At 39.7% G+C, this 17,959-nt stretch overlaps 2 protein-coding genes across 2 annotated transcripts; one reads left to right on the top strand and one right to left on the bottom strand.

The window, feature by feature from the left end:
* The first annotated feature begins 783 nt into the window (after nucleotides 1-783).
* gng5 (guanine nucleotide binding protein (G protein), gamma 5) lies at nucleotides 784-3,513 on the top strand. Its single transcript, XM_018753290.1, has 3 exons — nucleotides 784-1,020; nucleotides 2,486-2,634; nucleotides 2,834-3,513. Exons 1-2 carry the CDS (start codon nucleotides 940-942, stop codon nucleotides 2,609-2,611), a joined length of 207 nt encoding a protein of 68 aa, XP_018608806.1. The 5' UTR covers nucleotides 784-939; the 3' UTR covers nucleotides 2,612-2,634; nucleotides 2,834-3,513.
* Nucleotides 3,514-4,682: 1,169 nt separating this feature from the next.
* LOC108935052 (sterile alpha motif domain-containing protein 13-like) lies at nucleotides 4,683-16,958 on the bottom strand. The gene is made up of 4 exons (XM_018753315.2): nucleotides 16,881-16,958; nucleotides 11,413-11,455; nucleotides 10,505-10,616; nucleotides 4,683-6,400 (listed from the first exon to the last, which is right to left on the bottom strand). The coding sequence occupies exons 2-4, from the start codon at nucleotides 11,448-11,450 to the stop codon at nucleotides 6,257-6,259; spliced, it is 294 nt and encodes a 97-aa protein (XP_018608831.1). The 5' UTR covers nucleotides 11,451-11,455; nucleotides 16,881-16,958; the 3' UTR covers nucleotides 4,683-6,256.
* Nucleotides 16,959-17,959: the final 1,001 nt, after the last annotated feature.

The raw sequence follows: 17,959 nt of genomic DNA, 5'->3' as shown, positions 1-17,959 counted from the left end.
CGCATGCGCACACACGCATACAGTCAGATTTAGCACTGCTGGTTCACCTGAACCGTATGTCTTTGGACTGTGGAGGAACCCATGCAGACCCAGGAAGAACATGTGAACTCCACACCTGCTGACCTGAACTTGTGAATTCCCAAGAGCCCTGGTGGCTTGATGCAGCAGTGCTATCCTCCATCAGTGTGCCACCCCTTCCCACACTGTCCTTTGAATTTGTAAGGCTTGTTCGTTCATACATTCTCAATAACTGCTTGTCTTTAGCAAGATCATGATGATCCTCGTGGCTCGGAGCCTATCCCGGAAGCACTGCAGAGCGGTTTGCCCTGGATAACGCCAGTCCATAGGGTAGCCACACGCACACGGTCGCTCACTCATTCATACACTAAAGGCTAAGGGGAATTTAGCATCACCACTCCACCCGAACTGCATGTCTCGGGACTGTGTGAGGAAACGGGAGCACCGGAGGAAAGCGATGCAAGAGACACGAGGAGAATATCATGCAAACAACACAGACGAGAGAGTGACCGACCAGGAATCGAATCAATTATATATATATTCTCTTTCGCGCCACTGTACTGCACCTTATAGGCTTTCAGTTAATTTTTTAAATCAAGATCCGAAAAGGAAGCGCGTGGGCTGCATATGTAATGATAGCGTTCGTAATTCAATGTAATGTTGCAAAGAAATTAGCATCTTTAATGGAATTCGGCACTGTATGGCATCAATCGGACACCATAGAAACCAATAGAGCACGCGCAATAGAGAGGCATTGTTCGAAGCGTCGGGACATCCGGCGCATGCGTGGAGCTGAGCATCGAGAGCCTGAAGAAGCGGACCTAAAAACCGGAAACTCGGGTCCACCCAACAGTGTGCAGTTAAAGCGGCTTCTTACAGCTTTGTTACGTTTTATAGACAAGCTACACTTCTGAAGAAAACATGTCTGGTTCATCAAATTTGGTCGCGATGAAGAAAATCGTTCAGCAGCTGCGATTCGAGGCAAAGATCAACAGAGTAAAGGTAGGAATTGTGACCGAAGTGACTGGTTTGGAGAAAGCCAGGCTGAGGCAGGCTGGCAGGGTCCTTCCTTGAGTTTAGGGCGTGGGGCCCCGTGCGGGTTCGCGCGAATCGCGGGCTCGCGGGTTCTTTGTCACACAGCTCAGTCTCCGCATCCTCCTGAACTAACTGCTTAAGTGACTTAGACAGCGCTTAAAACGTGTGTGCTGGGTTATATTACTGCCTTAACCTAATGTTGTTGTATGGGGTTTTAATGTAGTAGTTTTAGCGCGGATTTTGAGTAAACTTTACGTCAGTGCTACCGCGTCGCGGTTAGCGAGCTGTGCTAACTGTGTGTGCATACAAACAGTTTAGTAGCGGCAGTAAGTGTTCAAAGGAACGAACCGAACCGCTCTCTTAGCGCTATTTGTTTGTTTTTTTTTTTACAAATCTAAGGTCGGACAGCCGGCGTCACAAACTTGAATCTTTACTTTTTAGTTTTACCGTCGTTGCCGGTACCAGTTTCCGTAAGGTGCCGCGTGTCGTGTGTGTGTGTGTGTGTCGGTGTAAATTCAGAGAACACTGACTGTAAGACTCACTGTTACTTCTACTTAGTTTTCGTACATCCTCCTTCCAGGGTGACTTACACTGCTAGGTACTAGTTATACACTGGTGAAACACACTCTCTCTCACCACAGGCATTTTTGGTTACCATTTTAACGCGAAAGTAAGCATGTCTTGGACCGTGGCGTGGGAGGAAAGCGGAGCACTCCGGGAACCACTCGCCACGCTGGTGCGAACATAAAACTCCGTCGAGAGGGAGTCGAACCCACGTCCTCTCGCACACCCAGGTGCTGGGACAAGACAAGAGCGCTGCTCGCAGCACCATTTGCTGCCATAATTCCTGTCATTTTGCTATAAAAACCGCTGTGTCATTTTTGCTGACTGCGTTTGTGGTTTGACTTTTCAGTTTAATTAGTAGCGTTTCTATTTATTTATATAATTCCGACAATATCCATGGCATTGCGTGGGTTGCGTTGGGTGTGTTTTTAGAGACCTGAAACTCTCCAGGCTTGGAATTGCAGTAAATCAGTTCGTCTGACAGATCCACGTGTTGACCGCGGTGTGTGTGTTTGTGTTTGTTTTTTGGGGAAAGCATCAGCTGAAGAAAGTTGACACTCCACGACAATGAGTGGCACACCCATTTATACAGCAGGATCTTCTTATAGTATAGTATAGTACATTGGGAGTAAGTACCTTGGCTTGATTCAGGGTACTACACAGCAGCAGGACTGGCTGAAGGTAGATACAGGTCACAGGTCTGGTATTTATAGCAAGTTGTTGTGTTGGGTAGTTTAACATGTGCCCTTTCAGTCCCTTACAACCAGCTGCTGTTCGGTTGGGCAGGGGTGTGTGAGTGCGCGTGTGAGAATTGACAGGGACTAAAACTGGGTTTAAGGGCTGTGTGCGCATGTGCTCGTCCCTGCAGGTGTCCCAGGCCGCGGCGGACCTGCAGCAGTTCTGCCTCCAGAACGCCCAGCAGGATCCTCTGCTGACAGGCGTGTCGTCCAGCACCAATCCCTTCCGGCCTCAGAAAGTCTGCTCCTTCTTGTGACGTCCCAGCACGTTTGTGTACCGGTAAAGGCCGTTTCTGGGCTCGCAAATATTATTATAGGCTACTAGAACAAAAGTTTCATTTCTGTTACATTGCAACATATATGAAAGTATTGTTCTGTAACAAAGCTTTCAAAATTACCTTGTTGGTTTAATGTTAAAAAATATATAATATATATTGGTTAACCCCTCCCCCCTTTATTTTTTTTGTTCTGTTTTTTAGGCTTTTAACCCATCATTTTCCTGAAGCCATATGGGACAGATGACATGGGGCATTGCATAAATATGTATAGATGACCTCCTTCTGAATTTCCTTATACTTTGTACCTCATAGTGACTTAACTGCCAATTCTTGTCTACCAGCATTGAAATGAAGCTTTTTTTTATAGCTCCGTAAATACTGTAACCTACTGAAATGGTCAGTTGCTTTGTCTCTGAAAGGAGAAGTACTTCACTTGGTTGGTTGCATTGTGCCTTTTCACAACAATCTGTTTTCACAACAATCAACTTTTGACTTTTTTAACAAGTAAATAAATCAGTTAGAATGTGTCTGCCACCTTTATTTTATAAACAAGACCTTTACCTGATAAATGTTTTATGTACTGAATGATAAATGGGCCACATTTGGGTTGTTTTGTATTCTAGCAAACAAGACAGAATACTCCAAAGTAGGTTATAAGTAAAATTTTCATTTTGGGAATAGTTTTGAAATGTACTAGTTGCTCAAGGTGTTTCACATGTTCATGTGGTAACGTTTTGATGTTGTACAAGACATCAGTAAGCTAATTTAAGGCAGTGCTTAAGATACTGAACAGTACACACAAATTACAGGTTTAAACTTCATTGACCTCTGCAAAGGTCTCTGAATTGCTTTAACTGAATAAAGGGATAGTGAACCCAAAACTGACCTGTATTGTGTTGCTCTTAATTTGTGATGTGGTAGTGCAATGAAAATTATTGTAAAAATCAGGTACTTCAGGTTTTGTAATACGGGGAACTTATAACCAAATGGAGTTGGGGTTGGGAACTATGAAAGTTTGGTGACGATCAAATTGAAAACCACTGCATCTTCACTAGTGTAGAGTCACCTTTAGAGAAAAGTTTTCAGTTACTGGATTTCTTCAGCCTGAAAGGGCCATGAAACCTACTGTTACCACGAAAGTGATGGCACTTTAATTTTACAAGACCAGATAATGGACTTCATGCTTGGTTTATGCACATGTCTAATAATAGCTTTCTGCCACTATAATTATATGGGAAAAGACTTTGTGATCCTAATTTGGCCTTTATATAAAGAAGTTATACATTCTCATGAAATCTAAGGCATTCCTTGGTTTATGAACAGTGTGAGTGCCAAGCCTCCTCCACCCACCACAACTCGGACAATTCTCTTCACTTAGTACAGTTACAGTAAATTGCATGTTGTGTGCATGTAACTTTGTTCACTGGATATAAGGAAAACAGTTTCTGAAATGCACTTCCTAGAAACCTACCCACTGATTTCCTCATTGTTTTAGTTAACAGTCTCTCAAAAGACCTTGCATCTATACTTACCAAGGAAATATTTTTTAATGTAGGTAATTCTGGACATTAGAATGTTGAGGCTGTTGTCTGAATTTGAAATGTTACATCAGAAATTGCCACTACTGCTGCTATTACTGTCATTGTTAAATTCATTTAGAAATTGTTACAGTATCACATAACTACCTGTTACCTCATAACAGCTATTGGCAATGTCAGCAACTTGTTAGTAGTATTAGCCTAAGAATTTACAAGCTACAGTTTCTAACATTCTCTTCCATAGATGAAGGAAAATGAAGCAATAGCATGTGCCTGTTCAATACACTTGTTCTGGAGGTCAAGCTTGAGGTTTTGAGTGGAGTATCAGTGATAATTCATAGATCTAGAGAACAGTAAAAGGGCAGAAAGGCAGCACTGGGTCAAGTAAATACACACAAACTTGCTGGACATGAGGTACTAGCACTATCTTATCTGATGCGTTTCCAAAAAATGTTATACACCTTCACATGGAGCCTTTATTTTCACAAAAATCTGATCCAGACTCCCAGTCATGTTCAGTAAGCCACCCGTGCCCTCTCCCCAAACTCATTTTCACAGACAGCATTAATTGTTACAGACAACATACAGTTACTGATTCTCATAACAATGCAAATCAGATTCAACAGCTGAGATTTTAAGTGCTAAAGAGAATTAGGTTCTCTTGAAGTCCCCCAGATAGCAACCTGTCATCCACACAAGCAAAGGAAAAGCAGAAGCATCAGTAAACCTGTACAATACAGTAAACTATCAACACTGTTCAAATGCACGGTTAAAAAAGGGAAGATTTGTAAACCTTTGCTCAGCTAGCAGTGCACCAATACAGAACATTGGTGCTTGAAGGAAAACACTACCCATCACAGCAGATTCTCCTACACAGGGGCGGAAAAAGGAAAATCCCCTCTGTCCAGCATGGCGTATGTGAGGGGATCATTCCACAGGGGGAAAGGTGTGACATCACCACAATGTCTGTGCAATCAATCACACTTCACAAGACAAAACAATGTGCAGCTGGAGATACTGAGGAAGATGACAAAACACCCTCAACCATTTAATGCAAGAACAACAGGATAGGATAGGCTATACACAAAGGTTGGCAGATTGGTAAAACTATCCTGACGATGGTCAGAATGAGCACCATTTGTATACCTGCACATTTCAAACCTTGAACACATAGGCTTGAACAGATTTATAAAGCCAGAGTCCTTACAGCCTGAGTTACATTGTAATGAAACACATGCAGGAGATATCTTCTTGTGGGATATACCCTTCAAGCTATTCAAAAAAAAAAAAAAAAAAATCCTTCTCTGCTGAAATCTGGCAGCCTAAATTCAAAAGCAGTGTATTTATTAGCAACTACTAGACACACTGCCTCTGCCTGAACATGGGAGCTTTAACAACAGATGTTCATATGTTTCCATTTCACGTTCCAGTTTCTTATTTTGACAAATTACTTTTCCCTTTTTAGAACAAAAGGAAACATAATGAGGGCAAATGAGTGATACTGAATGTATTTCCCACAGCTCTGACAGTTGTCTAGGGTTCTTCTCACCTCTTCATCCAATATATACAAAATTTCTTAATGGGATTTAACACAAAAGTAAACCTTGTAGAAAGCCATCAGTGATCTCTGTAAACCAAGTAAAAATGTTACACGGTTGCTGTGTTTTTGACAACATTGGCCAGTGGTTAACCATCCATCCATTTCTTCATAGTCCAATCCAACTCATTTAAGAATCTCCAGAGTCTTTTCAGGATTTATGCAAAAAGCACTGGGTGGCAAATTACTTTTAACTTCCATGGCCAACAATATGACAAAGGAAGTAAACAAAAAAATCCTGTAAGATTTATGCTTCCAAAGTACAGCATTCAGTTTTACAGAGCAGAAAAAGGTACGGTCAGAAAGACAAAAATATGTTAGTAAAATCCTGTACCTGTATATTCCAAGCCACTCCAAAACTGTAACTGGACAGAAAGCATATGACGGACTTCCTCTCATTGCTTCAAGTAAAATTGCATAATACGCAAGTGGCCCGTCCAAAGGAGTCCTCAGTGATTGTCGTTCTGGCATCGGCAGGAGCACATAGCACTATGATGTGTTATTTTTCAGGTGCTGTGTTTGGAGGGGTTTCACATGATATTCATAGATCTTCAGAGCTGGCCCCAGCTTTATTGAGAGCCCCGTAAGGACATCGTTGCGTGTCATGAGGAGTAAGGACTTGCCATCGATTTCCTGAAGAAGACAAGAACCATTCCTTCTGTTAAAAACAACATATTTGACTGTGAGGGACCAGGATGGTGAGCAGGGCAGCAGGGGCACCTTGGGGAGGGGTGTATTTCACATAGCCACAGCAGGTTGGGATTTCTCAGCCCTATTCCTGTAGTGAGCTCAACAACACTCCCTGAGCCTGAAATTGAGTAAAAGGCCAGCACAGCTTTCAAGAATTCACATAAACAGTCGCACAACAGGGCTGACTTCAAAAAATGCTTGATTTAAAATGCAAAATAGTTACAGCATTCTCAGTGGCTTTCCTTACATTCATTCAGCTGACACTGTTCTCCAAAGCAACTTATGTAAAGCTACTTAATGGTTTAACCTCTTTATACAGCTCGGTTGTTTTTACTGAAGCCATAAGTGCTACAGCCAGAGGTGAGATTTGAACTTGTGATCTTTGGGTCCAAAGACAAAAGCTCTAACCACTACACTACCTACAGCATATTTTAAGAATCTGAAAAAGCTGTCTCAGCAGGTTATTCCACTGATCAAAGTGCCAGTAAATGACCTGAGTTCTGAATTAAAATGAATTTCTTTGTTAGACTTTTGGCACGTTCACACACAAATCTCACTCTCCATATGGAGTACCTCCACAATACTTACTGTGCTGTAAATAGTAACCTAACAGTTCTATAAATAGCAGGGGCTGTTGTCACACTTACTATGTGAGACTGTGGGGCTCTAATCTAAACCCATGTTTTTCAATGGCTACCACACCTGACCAGCCCTTCTTCCCACACAGCTCCTCCATGGTCACGTTACTCACAGATCCATAAAAAAAAAGCAGTACATCATCAGTACATTTCAGCCATATGCTTTTCATACGTTTGTTTTAAACAAAAAACATTTTGTAATTCATGACAAAATATAATATACTTTGCAGAAATTTTAGTGGGGGGGCGGGTGCGGTGGCACAGCGGGCTTGGCTGCTCCGTGGTGGGTCTGGGGTTCGAGTCCTGCTTGGGGTGCCCTGTGATGGACTGGCGTCCCATGTGCATCCTGGGAAAACCCCTACCTCCTGCTTTGCCATGTGATATATGAATATATATCCAAAGTTTTTTTTTATCTCCTTCTCTTCCACTTCAGCATTTGTCAGCAAGGTAATGGTCAGCCAACATTCCCGGATATTTTGAACTTTCCTAAAAATCTAAGCTTGCCCTGTCTGTCCTGCCACTGCACTACTTTAAACATGAACACATTTGCTAGAGCTGAGGTCTGAAGTCGGCCTTTTTCGGCCTGGGCAGCAGCCAGTGTTTACCCTACTTCCCTCATGGCTGCCCTTCTGTTGCTTCACCCATCACTTGACCTTTGTTATTCCTGCTTCTGTAACAAGCAGCCTTTTCCTACCATGAGTCATGAGTGTTCACCAAGTCTAGGAATAAAGCTTCAGGAAGTTAGCCCTGAGTGACAGGTGTGCAGATGATATATTTCTGTAAAATGTCTCTCTCCATCTGCAAGTATAATCTGCTCTTTAGTGAATTCATGATTGTTAGGGACAAGAACTCATGCACACTTTTTACTAATTCAGAATTTCCAGTGTTGCAATGAAACTTGCATGTCTTTATGCTTTTTGGCAACAGTAGTTCCCAGATCAAACATGGAATATCAGTCTGAATTTACAGGGCAAAGACATGTTCAACCCATGAATGTAGTGGATTTAGTGGGCCAATGAGAGATAGTGTCCATGTAGCACATTTACCTTAATTAATTAATTAAAATTTTGTAAACATCTGCATAGGAAAACCCATATGAAGACTGACAGATTCCCCTTTTGTTGCCATTTTTTTCAATACAGGCAGTCCTCGAGTTACGAGCATCTGACTTACTTACAACCAGTAGTTATGAACCACCCCCTTACTGACTGGAAATTCATTTTGTCACCTTTAAGTAACAATCAAATGAAAACTTCATTAATTAAGCCTACTATTTTTAAAATTTGCGTTACTATATATTTAATGGTTCATAATAACAAATGGGCGCTACTTTGCGACACACATCAAAACATTGAGCGTCTACAGCAGTTCGTTAGCGGGGCGCATGAGCTCGAGGTAGGACAAAGACTTCCTTCTTTTCCTGTTGTGTCTCGTGTGTTACTGTATTTGGCTTTAATTTTTTTGTTTTTGCCTACCTAACCATGGCACCAAAGTGTGAATGTGATGCAAATGATGGTGATGCAACAAAGAAAAGGGTCCCAGTTGGAACTATTTATTTAGCAGACACTTTTCTCCAAAGTGACATCCAAAGAACTCTATGTAGTGTTATGAGCCCACACCTTATTCACCAAGGTGACTAATTAGAAACTAAAAGTGGAAATAATAAAGAGAAAGATGAAATGCCAATGAAGATTGTAAAAACGACCATTAAAGTTTCTCTCTACCTCTGTCTCAGCACCGGCCTACAAAAGATACTTCTTCCCAGTTGCAGAATCTCACTCGAGACAACCGTCCCATCTGTGTTCTCAAACCTACCTTTCTTTGCTCAAGTCCTGCTCCTCATCGTTCCCCAGTCCCGTTCCACATCTCTTTGATAACGACTGCCCGCCTTGTCCCTCGACCACGATTTCGGATCCTCGCCTCTGTTCAGTTCGCCGATCGATCGACCGACCCCGAGAACACATCTAATCCCTTGATTGTGAATAAATGATCCTGCATTTGGGTCCAGCCTCCTCCATGTCCACTGTTCATTATGAGAGTGGAAACATTTATTATCTTTCTATGTTTCTATTATAAATACTGTAGTTACATTTATTTTCATTACATTGTATTATTATTGCTGTATTGTTATATTAAGGATGTTTTAGTGTATCCAGAAGTGTTTCTTTAATGTTTTTTTATGCATAGAAAGGTAAACGATATACTATATACTAAGACAAACATTTGACAAACTGACATTAGATACCCACCATACCTAACTGTTCCGACTTAACGACAGACTGAGGACACATAACTCATTCGTAATTTGGGGAATGCCTGTATTTTCAACATCTTGTACACTCTGCTTACATCATGGTCCTTCAGTAATGGAACTGCCCAGTTCACTAGTCTTGTAGTAGTCATAGTCCTATTCGTTTAACAGTTTTGGCAAGATTACTACAACAAGGGCACTACCATAAAAAGTATTCCAAAGGTAAGCAAATTTCAATCTCAGTGCTTCTGTTTACTATAATAATATTGTAATACAGTCATCGTCCGAAATACCTCCATTTCAATTATGAGAATTTGACTTTATGACAAGTTTAATTAGGTTAACAACTTTAGTTTAATGCCCCTGCTTTGGGACAGACAGTGGTTAGAGCTACTGCCTTTGGCTCCAAAGGTGGCAGGTTCGAACCCCACCTCTAGCTGTAGTACTCTTGAGTAAGGTACTTCCCTAAATTGCTCCAGTAAAATTACCCAGCTGTATAAATGGGTGAATAATTGTATCCTTAACACTGTAAGTCACTTTGGAGAGCATCAGCTAAACGAATGAATGGATGTAAATGTACTTGGCCTTGCAAGGCATTTCTTTACATTTATGAGAAACAAATTTGGATTTTCTGTACCTCCTGATAGCTAAGCCGTTAATTGCGCCCCTTTCATGGGATCTGGCAATATTTTAACATTTGTGTTTTGTAACATTTCACAACTGGTACTAGTGGTTAGAGCTGTTGCCTTTGGACCATGCCAAGGTCATAGGCTTGAATCCCACTTCTGGCTGTAATACCCTTGAGTAAGGTACTTTTCTGCAATTGCTCCAGTAAAATTACCCAGCTGTATAAATGGGTAAACAATCCTAAGTAGCTTAACATTTTTAAGTCACTTTGGAGAAAAGCATCAGCTAAATATAAACATAAATGGGTGTCAATTTTTGGGCTCAGGAATGCATAAAAGGTTTTACTATTAAAACTAATGGTAAATAAGGTGACAGTGTTAGAAAGTATTTGTCAGCAACACATTCCCTTCATGATGCAGGCAAAGTTATAGAGCAATTCAACTTACATTATCAGCTGTAAGGTGTCTATGAAAAAGACAACAGCTTAAGTACATCCAATTAATAACATGCAAAAGGAAGGCACTGTAGTACCTGATCCTGGAAAGCAGTGGCTTGCTCCTCGAAGCCTGCAGCTTTGAAGTAATCCACCACGTCCGCCACAGCCCAGTCAGCAGGGTCGGGAAACTGTCCATTCTCCAGCAGGCTGCAGAATGACAGAAGCAATGACAGACACGTGACTGGTAAGCCACATACGGTCACTGCAGGCAAGACTATGAGATCAGAGAACTTTGCCTCTCCACAAGGCTCCGTTGCTCTTCGCTGACATTTTGTTCAAACCTTATCTCATAATTGTGTGGCTTTCTTGATACCATTCATGGGTACTAGAGTAAAGTCTCTTGGGGGACTTAAAGTAGCAACCTTGAGGTTATAAGTTTATAGCATAAACCATTACTGTTACTGCACTTTCTGCAGCCACTCTTCAATAATACATAATAAAATAAAAATAACTAATATTATGGCAGCTTTCAATGTTAGCTAAGTTACAATGATTTCCTTATTTATACAGCAGGATATTGCTGCTGTATCTATTTAACGTACCTTTATCAAGGAAAGTACATCAGGAGAAAGACCTTCAGAATACGAGGTAACAGTTGTAATCATTTCACTACTTGCTGCCCCACTATTTCATATCATTAATATCAGTGTAGCACAACATAAAAACTATAACATAGCACCCAGACAACCATAACATAGGACAGTGTAACAGATTATAAAAGACTTGAATTTACCCTGGTATCATTAATAAAATTTCATGGAATTATAAAATGGAAACACTTTTCTAATAAAGTAAATTTATTACATCCAAGTGCATTTGTGGGCGGTTTGTCATTAAGGCCAAAGCATAACAATAAATTTAACTTCTAAACTAAGCTAAAGAGCAAACCACACCCACATGTATAACCAGAAACCCCAGGCACATATGCTGTTTGATAACTTACTTTTTGGTGTCCACTGAGCCATTTGTCTTGTTCTCCATGCCAGCTATGGAAACAAAAACTGATAAATATGTTTCTTTTGCTTAACACAGAACTTTGGTTGTTAAATAACTTCAACATAAATAAAAAGCACAGAGCTCCATACCCTGAAAACCTTTTACCAATAAATACACTAAAAAAAATCCCTTCATTGTTTAAAATGTTATTTAAAATATAGAAGAAATAAGAAAATAAAATGCCAAGAGACAGCAGCTCTTAGACTGTTCTGTGCCATCTAATATTTTTTTCAAAAACTGTCAGCTCATGTTGTCTATAACTAAATGTGTACTACTGGCAGGAAGGAGAAGTGTATTTTGAGTACTACAGTAATCACACACACACACACACACACACACACACACACACACACACACACACACACCACTGTCTGAACCACTTGTCCCATACAGGGTCGCGGGGAACCGGAGCCTAACCTGGCAACACAGGGCGTAGGGCTGGAGGGGGAGGGGACACACCCAGGACGGAAGGCCAGTCCGTCACAGGGCACCCCAAGTGGGACTAGAACCCCAGACCCGCCGGAGAGCAGGACTCGGTCCAACCCACTGTGCCACCGCACCCCGCCATTACTACAGTAATCGTTTCTGGTAAAACTGTTACTCCCCATGTAAAATTACAGTATATATGCTGCAAGTAAATGATTCATCTTCAAAATTATTTACAAAACCTCAAAACCTTTAGAGAATTTAACTAAGCTGGGCCAATGACAACTTAAATTCGTTAACATAATTATGAGAAAAAAAAAGACTAACGATGCTCTCTGAGAACTGGACTGAACTCCGGGTAAGTGACATCAGAACACAACTGAAAATGAATGTGATGAAGTGGAGCTGAGGTGGAAGGCCACGCTCCTGCCTTGAGGGCATATTAGAGGTCACACAGACTCATAGGAGGCAGGTGTATTTCCCAGAACACAGGATATTCTGCTGTATGAAGGTCTCCTCCAACATCTGCAGAGAACTATACTGCACACACTGCTGCATGGGAATTATAAAGCATCCACTTAATCTTCTAAAATATTACCTTTTACATTCAAGAATCTGACACACAACACATAATACAGCAAGCATGAAATAACTTTTAGATTTCATCATATGTATAAAACGTTTCTCAGAGGTAGGTAAACTGCTGCAGAGGTCTTTATTTATCGACAGGGTACAGTGGAACCTCGGAACTCAAACTTAATTCGTTCCAGTAGGGCGTTCAAGTTCTGAAAAGTTCGAGTTCTGAATCAATTTTTCCCATAAGAAATAATGTAAATCTGATTAATCCATTCCAGAACCCCAAATGCCTGCCTATTTAAACCTATATACATACCTGATGCACTGGAAGCCTCCCCACTCCTCACCACACTATGAATGCCACTTCTTTTCTTGAATTTCTTCAACCACCCCCTACTAGCCTTGAAAGGCTCACTATCATCACTCGTTCCAGGGGCGTCCTTAACGAGGTCAGCATGCAGCATCCTTGCTTTTTCACATATTATTGCCTCTGATATACTATCACTGGCTAACTGTTTTGTTTATCCAAATTAACAGGAGTTTTTCAACCTTATCAATTACCTGTGGTCTTTGCTTTAGTAATAGATTTCACTCCTTCAGCAACATTGGCTGCTTTGATGGTCTCTTTATTTTTCAGTATAGTGCAAATCGTAGATTTAGGCATTCCATACTGTGCAGCCAGATCAACCACACGAACACCTCTATCGTGTTTTTCAATTATTTCCTTTTTAAGATTTATATAGTGGCTCTCACTATTTTCCTTTTTGGCTGATTGCTTTCACTACTAACCTTCTTAGGACCCATGATGGCTTATTTAATATAAGATATAGAAAAAACCCACAAAAACATGTGGAAATTCACAGCACAATTCAGCAAGATGTTCACTCTGGGAGTTTTCAGGCAAGACTGACTCATACTGAGTCATACGTGTCATACGCACCCTTTGTTTTACGGGAAAAAAGATGCCTCACGTGCCCGACAGGTTTTAGCCTGAAAGGTTCATCAGTTCGAGTTCTGAAATTTCGTTCGAGTTCTGAGACATTTTTTCTCAAACAACTTGTTCGAGTTCCGAATTGTTCGAGTTCAAAAGCGTGCGAGTTCCGAGGTACCACTGTATTAAAATACCACTTTTCCAATTTAGAAGAGTCAACTCCCTAACAAGCATAAGGACCATACAAGGCAATCACTGTAGAGAAAAGGTTCATGACTTAGTAGCAGAAGTAGGTGGCAATGTTTTCATTTATATTTAGTCTGTGTGGCTTTCGTTGGCTATGGGTTGCCTACTGTATTTCACTAATTTCTATTTCTGTTAGACCTCAGGCTTGCCTTAGTACTTGTGATTTCCCAGTTGCCAGAGACTCAGCCCACCCCACCTCTGCCTCGCCACAGTGCGCTTCCTCATTGATGCACATGGAAAGCCAGTTGCTAAGCAACACAGAGGAACAGCGCTTGACAATGTACTGCAGGGGAAAAAATAGTGATTATATATTAGTAATCACAAGCCAACTATAAATAATCAGTTACTAAATTAAAGTCTGACTTCCATGAAATTATTATCCTTGGATCACTCACATTTGGTCTCTCTGCTTACAGACTGGGAACTAAATGACCAAGAATTTCCTTAAAAATATTTTAGGGGCAAATATACTATGTGATCTGTTCCATACTAGAGTTTATTGGTGTGTTTCCCATTTATTCTTAATACAAGTGTGTGGGTATCATAACATTACACATTATCATTTTTAAAATATACTATATATATATATATATGTTGCTATATAATATATTTGTTATGATAGTATTAATATTATAAAACACATAAAATAGTCATATTAAAAGCACACAATTATAACGACAGGCAGCATATATTCATGTAAGTAAAAAACCTTTACGAATCTACTTTATGTACAATTAGATTCACATCAGTAACAAAGAAGCATATAATTGCTTTATGTGGATTGCAAGCGTCTTGCTGAGGCACAAAACAACATAAGACAATAGCCTTCCCATTTACCTCAAAGAGCTGTTATATTGTACATTTTGAAGACAGAACAGCTGCGTGACAGAGTTCATACAATGATCCACGATTCAACCTCAGCACTGTATTCCTACTTTGAGCATAAAACCGTGTACTGCTACATATTACATAACAGAGAAACTGACAGACAAACTGCAAACTTTACTTGAAAGGCACAAAAATGTGATTATACTGATGCAAATGGTTGATGGTAAAAGCCTGCAGGGTGAGAATAAATGCTTATCACTTAGGGGACAGCATGCCATTATAAATACACACAAACAAACCTTTATCAATAAACTAAGTTCTAATGTAGGTTTACAAAACACATACAAATCATAACACTCTGTTCCTTTTTAAAATCCCAAAATGATATTCAGAATTTAATGTTCCGATAGCTAATTCTCAATTGACTCATATTTAATGTTCTCAAATATACACAGAACATCTGACTTCATGGTGTAATACATCAGGACACATGCCCTGTGATGCAACATGTTTATTTTAGCTTTTTCCTGAGATTTTAGAAGTGAAGTATACAACAACTAAGCTGTTACTAAACCTTCAAGAAGTGGACATACTTTTTTGCAAAACATGTCTACTGCGCAACATATTCAGGCATGACTTCATAATATCTAACACTGGAATACAGCCGTACAATCACCAGAGACCCTGTTTTCTACATTCCAGATTTTGCTGATTTTTACACTTAACCTGCTACTTTACTAGCTTGTCTGTGCAGTCTCAATGAGGACTCTCCAGCACAAGTAACTTCAGACCAAAGTGTCTGTAAATAAATTAATAAAAGCAAATGTAAAGGCTTTCTTAGATAAATGTTGGCCACCACATCTGCAGCATCATTCTCTCATTGCCTTAGCTTAGGGTTATGAATTTCCCTCTGCATCTGGCAAATATGGCTGAAATAATACACACACCTGTTGAAGTCTGTCAAACCATAGTAAACCCACAGGCCGACACTTTGTCTCTGCAACACTGAATGGCCCAATGCGGATATTTGCTGAGGGTTTTGTCATAGCGGAAGCTATTGCCACAAAAGGCTCTTTATTATGGGATACTGATACTCCAAAGATAGCAACGCTGTATTAAAAGTATTTCTATAATTTTAAGAGAAAGCGACAAAAGTCACGGCAATATGTTATTTTACAGAAGATGTAGAAAAAAAGCATATTTGCAAATGAAAGTCAAAAGCCAAATTAAATAAAACAGCGAACCCTTGAATGTTTAAGAATTAAGCCACCCATTGCTTATGTTACGTGATTTGGTGAACATGGCCACAAGTTCTCTTTGTTAGTCTTCCTTGACTTTAAGATACTACGGTAGTTTATTTTCACTCTATTTAGTGTTTACAAAGCAGCAGTATTTTAAATTAAAGTTATTATTTGGACTTCAGACACAGGCACAATTTTGACTTTTCAGGATTCTGAAAACACTCCAGGAACCAGATGTTAGATCACATCAGGTCATACACTTGTGCAAACTTCCACTTCTCACACTTTTAAATGTATAATTATTCAATTTTTCCAAATGGCAAAAATAATATATAATTCAGGAGTATTTCCTCCATCAAGGCTGTACTACTAGTGCTACTAAGTTAGTTCAGATGAACTCCGAAGTGAAAAAAGTAGGCAGTATCAGTATGAACACTGCATCATGCATGACTCAAGTCAGCTAGAAATTAATCAACAAGGTAATTATTATATAATTATCCTCAGCAGTAACTGAACAGATAAAAGAAAATAAACTAATTTTAATGACTGTTAATTATTAATGCATTTTTAGGTTGGAATTTCAGCTTCACTCACTGACTGACGAAACTACATGGAATCATCATATTCATCATTTCATGACGGTTTTTTTCCGAGCATAATATTTAAGGAGCCAGAAATATCGATTCGTTTATCAACACTGTTTGAAACAGTAATTTTGCACCAACAAGAACTATTTTATATCAACTGAGGTAGTTTTCTTCAGCTCGTGATTATAATCCCGCTTTTCCTAACTCTCTTCTCTCACTCTGCTAGTTGGAGAACGACGTTTCCGCGGAATTTCGATATTTCCGCGTATAATTTTGAAGTCTTATAAATAGTTGTGCGGCCACGTGTAAAGTGTGAAAAAGAACTGTGTTTTATTTCATTTTTTCCTCTGTGTCCGCGGTCCTGTTACAGAGACTGAGCAGCAGCGCTGGCGGCGCGTGGGCTCCTCCACTCCACCTACCCTCAATGTCACATTTAGCTAGTACTAGCTGGATGCTCACAACAGATACATAAATTCGTTAAAAACCGCGGGAAAAACGCTGGAAACTTTCCACGTCACCGCACGCATACACTGAGATATTTACCCACATTTTTTCCACTCGAAAAAATAAACGCGCTTACCTTATGATATAATTATTGTAACTGGCTCGTTAGCCAGATTTTGCCAAGAGCTTCCTCCCTGAACTACATTCACATCTATAGTTCACAGCGAAACAGTCTACTTCAGCCAATCACGTTCATTCACAGGGGATTGTGGGCATTGTAGTTTTTTATTTCCGGTGCTACAGGGTAAAGCCTGCTTTAAAAGAAAGGATTTAACCGGAAGTCAGTGACTGGCTCGCGCAAACGGAACGGTGGAAGATTAGTAATGATTAAGGAGACAATACCAGTAAAGATTTTAAAACATAAACAGCTGCTTGTGTATACAAATATACATTTTTCACAATAATGTAAAAATATGGACGAGTTATTACATATGTGTCACTTGCGATGTTAATAATATATGCATTTGAAAATTTGTTTTCATAAGATATTCATACTACCATCCAGCTGATTTTATCTGATAGTACTGGACAGCAAATACATCATAGCAAATATAACTTGCCTAGCATATCTTCTACCTTACATCAAATAATTTATTGCTATGTTCATATCAACTTGTATGGGTTTGTAAGTCTTGCTGACTTATGTACTTATGGAATCAGAATAGAAACTTGTATTTATTACAGGGACCAGAGCAGAGAGTTGGGAACTTTGCAATCTAAAGGTTCCTGGCTGTTACCAGATTCCTTTTGTAGTATTTCTGGTCAATAAAATTACCCTGAACTGATACAGAAAGAGTGCCCTAACTTATATACAGGTAAATAGTGGTAAAGTAGGTATTGCCTTAAACCAAGATATTTGCTCTGAATATTTACATTAATCATGTCAGTAACTTTGGGAAAAGGTATCAACCAAATAATTGTTTATTTGAAATTGTGACAAAAGGTATTCCTTTTGTAAGATAACCAGAATAGTATACAAAAACTAACAGGACTCAACATGAACAGCAGAATAACTTGTGGAATTTCCAAGAAAGGAACAGCAAGTATATTGACGGTTTGTTATGCTGTATAGTTTATGTTGTTCTGTGTGTGAGCTTTTGCAATTACTTAATGGTGGCAACCAAATTATGCAAGAACTCTTTTACTTTACATTGT

This window comes from Scleropages formosus, chromosome 3, assembly GCF_900964775.1.
Source record: "Scleropages formosus chromosome 3, fSclFor1.1, whole genome shotgun sequence".
NCBI classification, from domain to species: Eukaryota; Metazoa; Chordata; class Actinopteri; order Osteoglossiformes; family Osteoglossidae; genus Scleropages; species Scleropages formosus.
The sequence above is the reverse complement of the archived record's forward strand: the minus strand, read 5'-3'. Positions and strand labels throughout refer to the sequence as shown.

Coding starts and splice junctions, on each gene's coding strand:
- gng5 (XM_018753290.1), top strand. CDS start 940: ATGTCTGGTTCATCAAATTTGGTCGCGATGAAGAAAATCGTTCAGCAG. Junction 1,021..2,485: donor CAAAGATCAACAGAGTAAAG/GTAGGAATTGTG, acceptor TCGTCCCTGCAG/GTGTCCCAGGCCGCGGCGGA.
- LOC108935052 (XM_018753315.2), bottom strand. CDS start 11,450: ATGGAGAACAAGACAAATGGCTCAGTGGACACCAAAAA. Junction 10,617..11,412: donor GGCTCAGTGGACACCAAAAA/GTAAGTTATCAA, acceptor GTCATTCTGCAG/CCTGCTGGAGAATGGACAGT. Junction 6,401..10,504: donor CCACTGCTTTCCAGGATCAG/GTACTACAGTGC, acceptor TGTCTTCTTCAG/GAAATCGATGGCAAGTCCTT.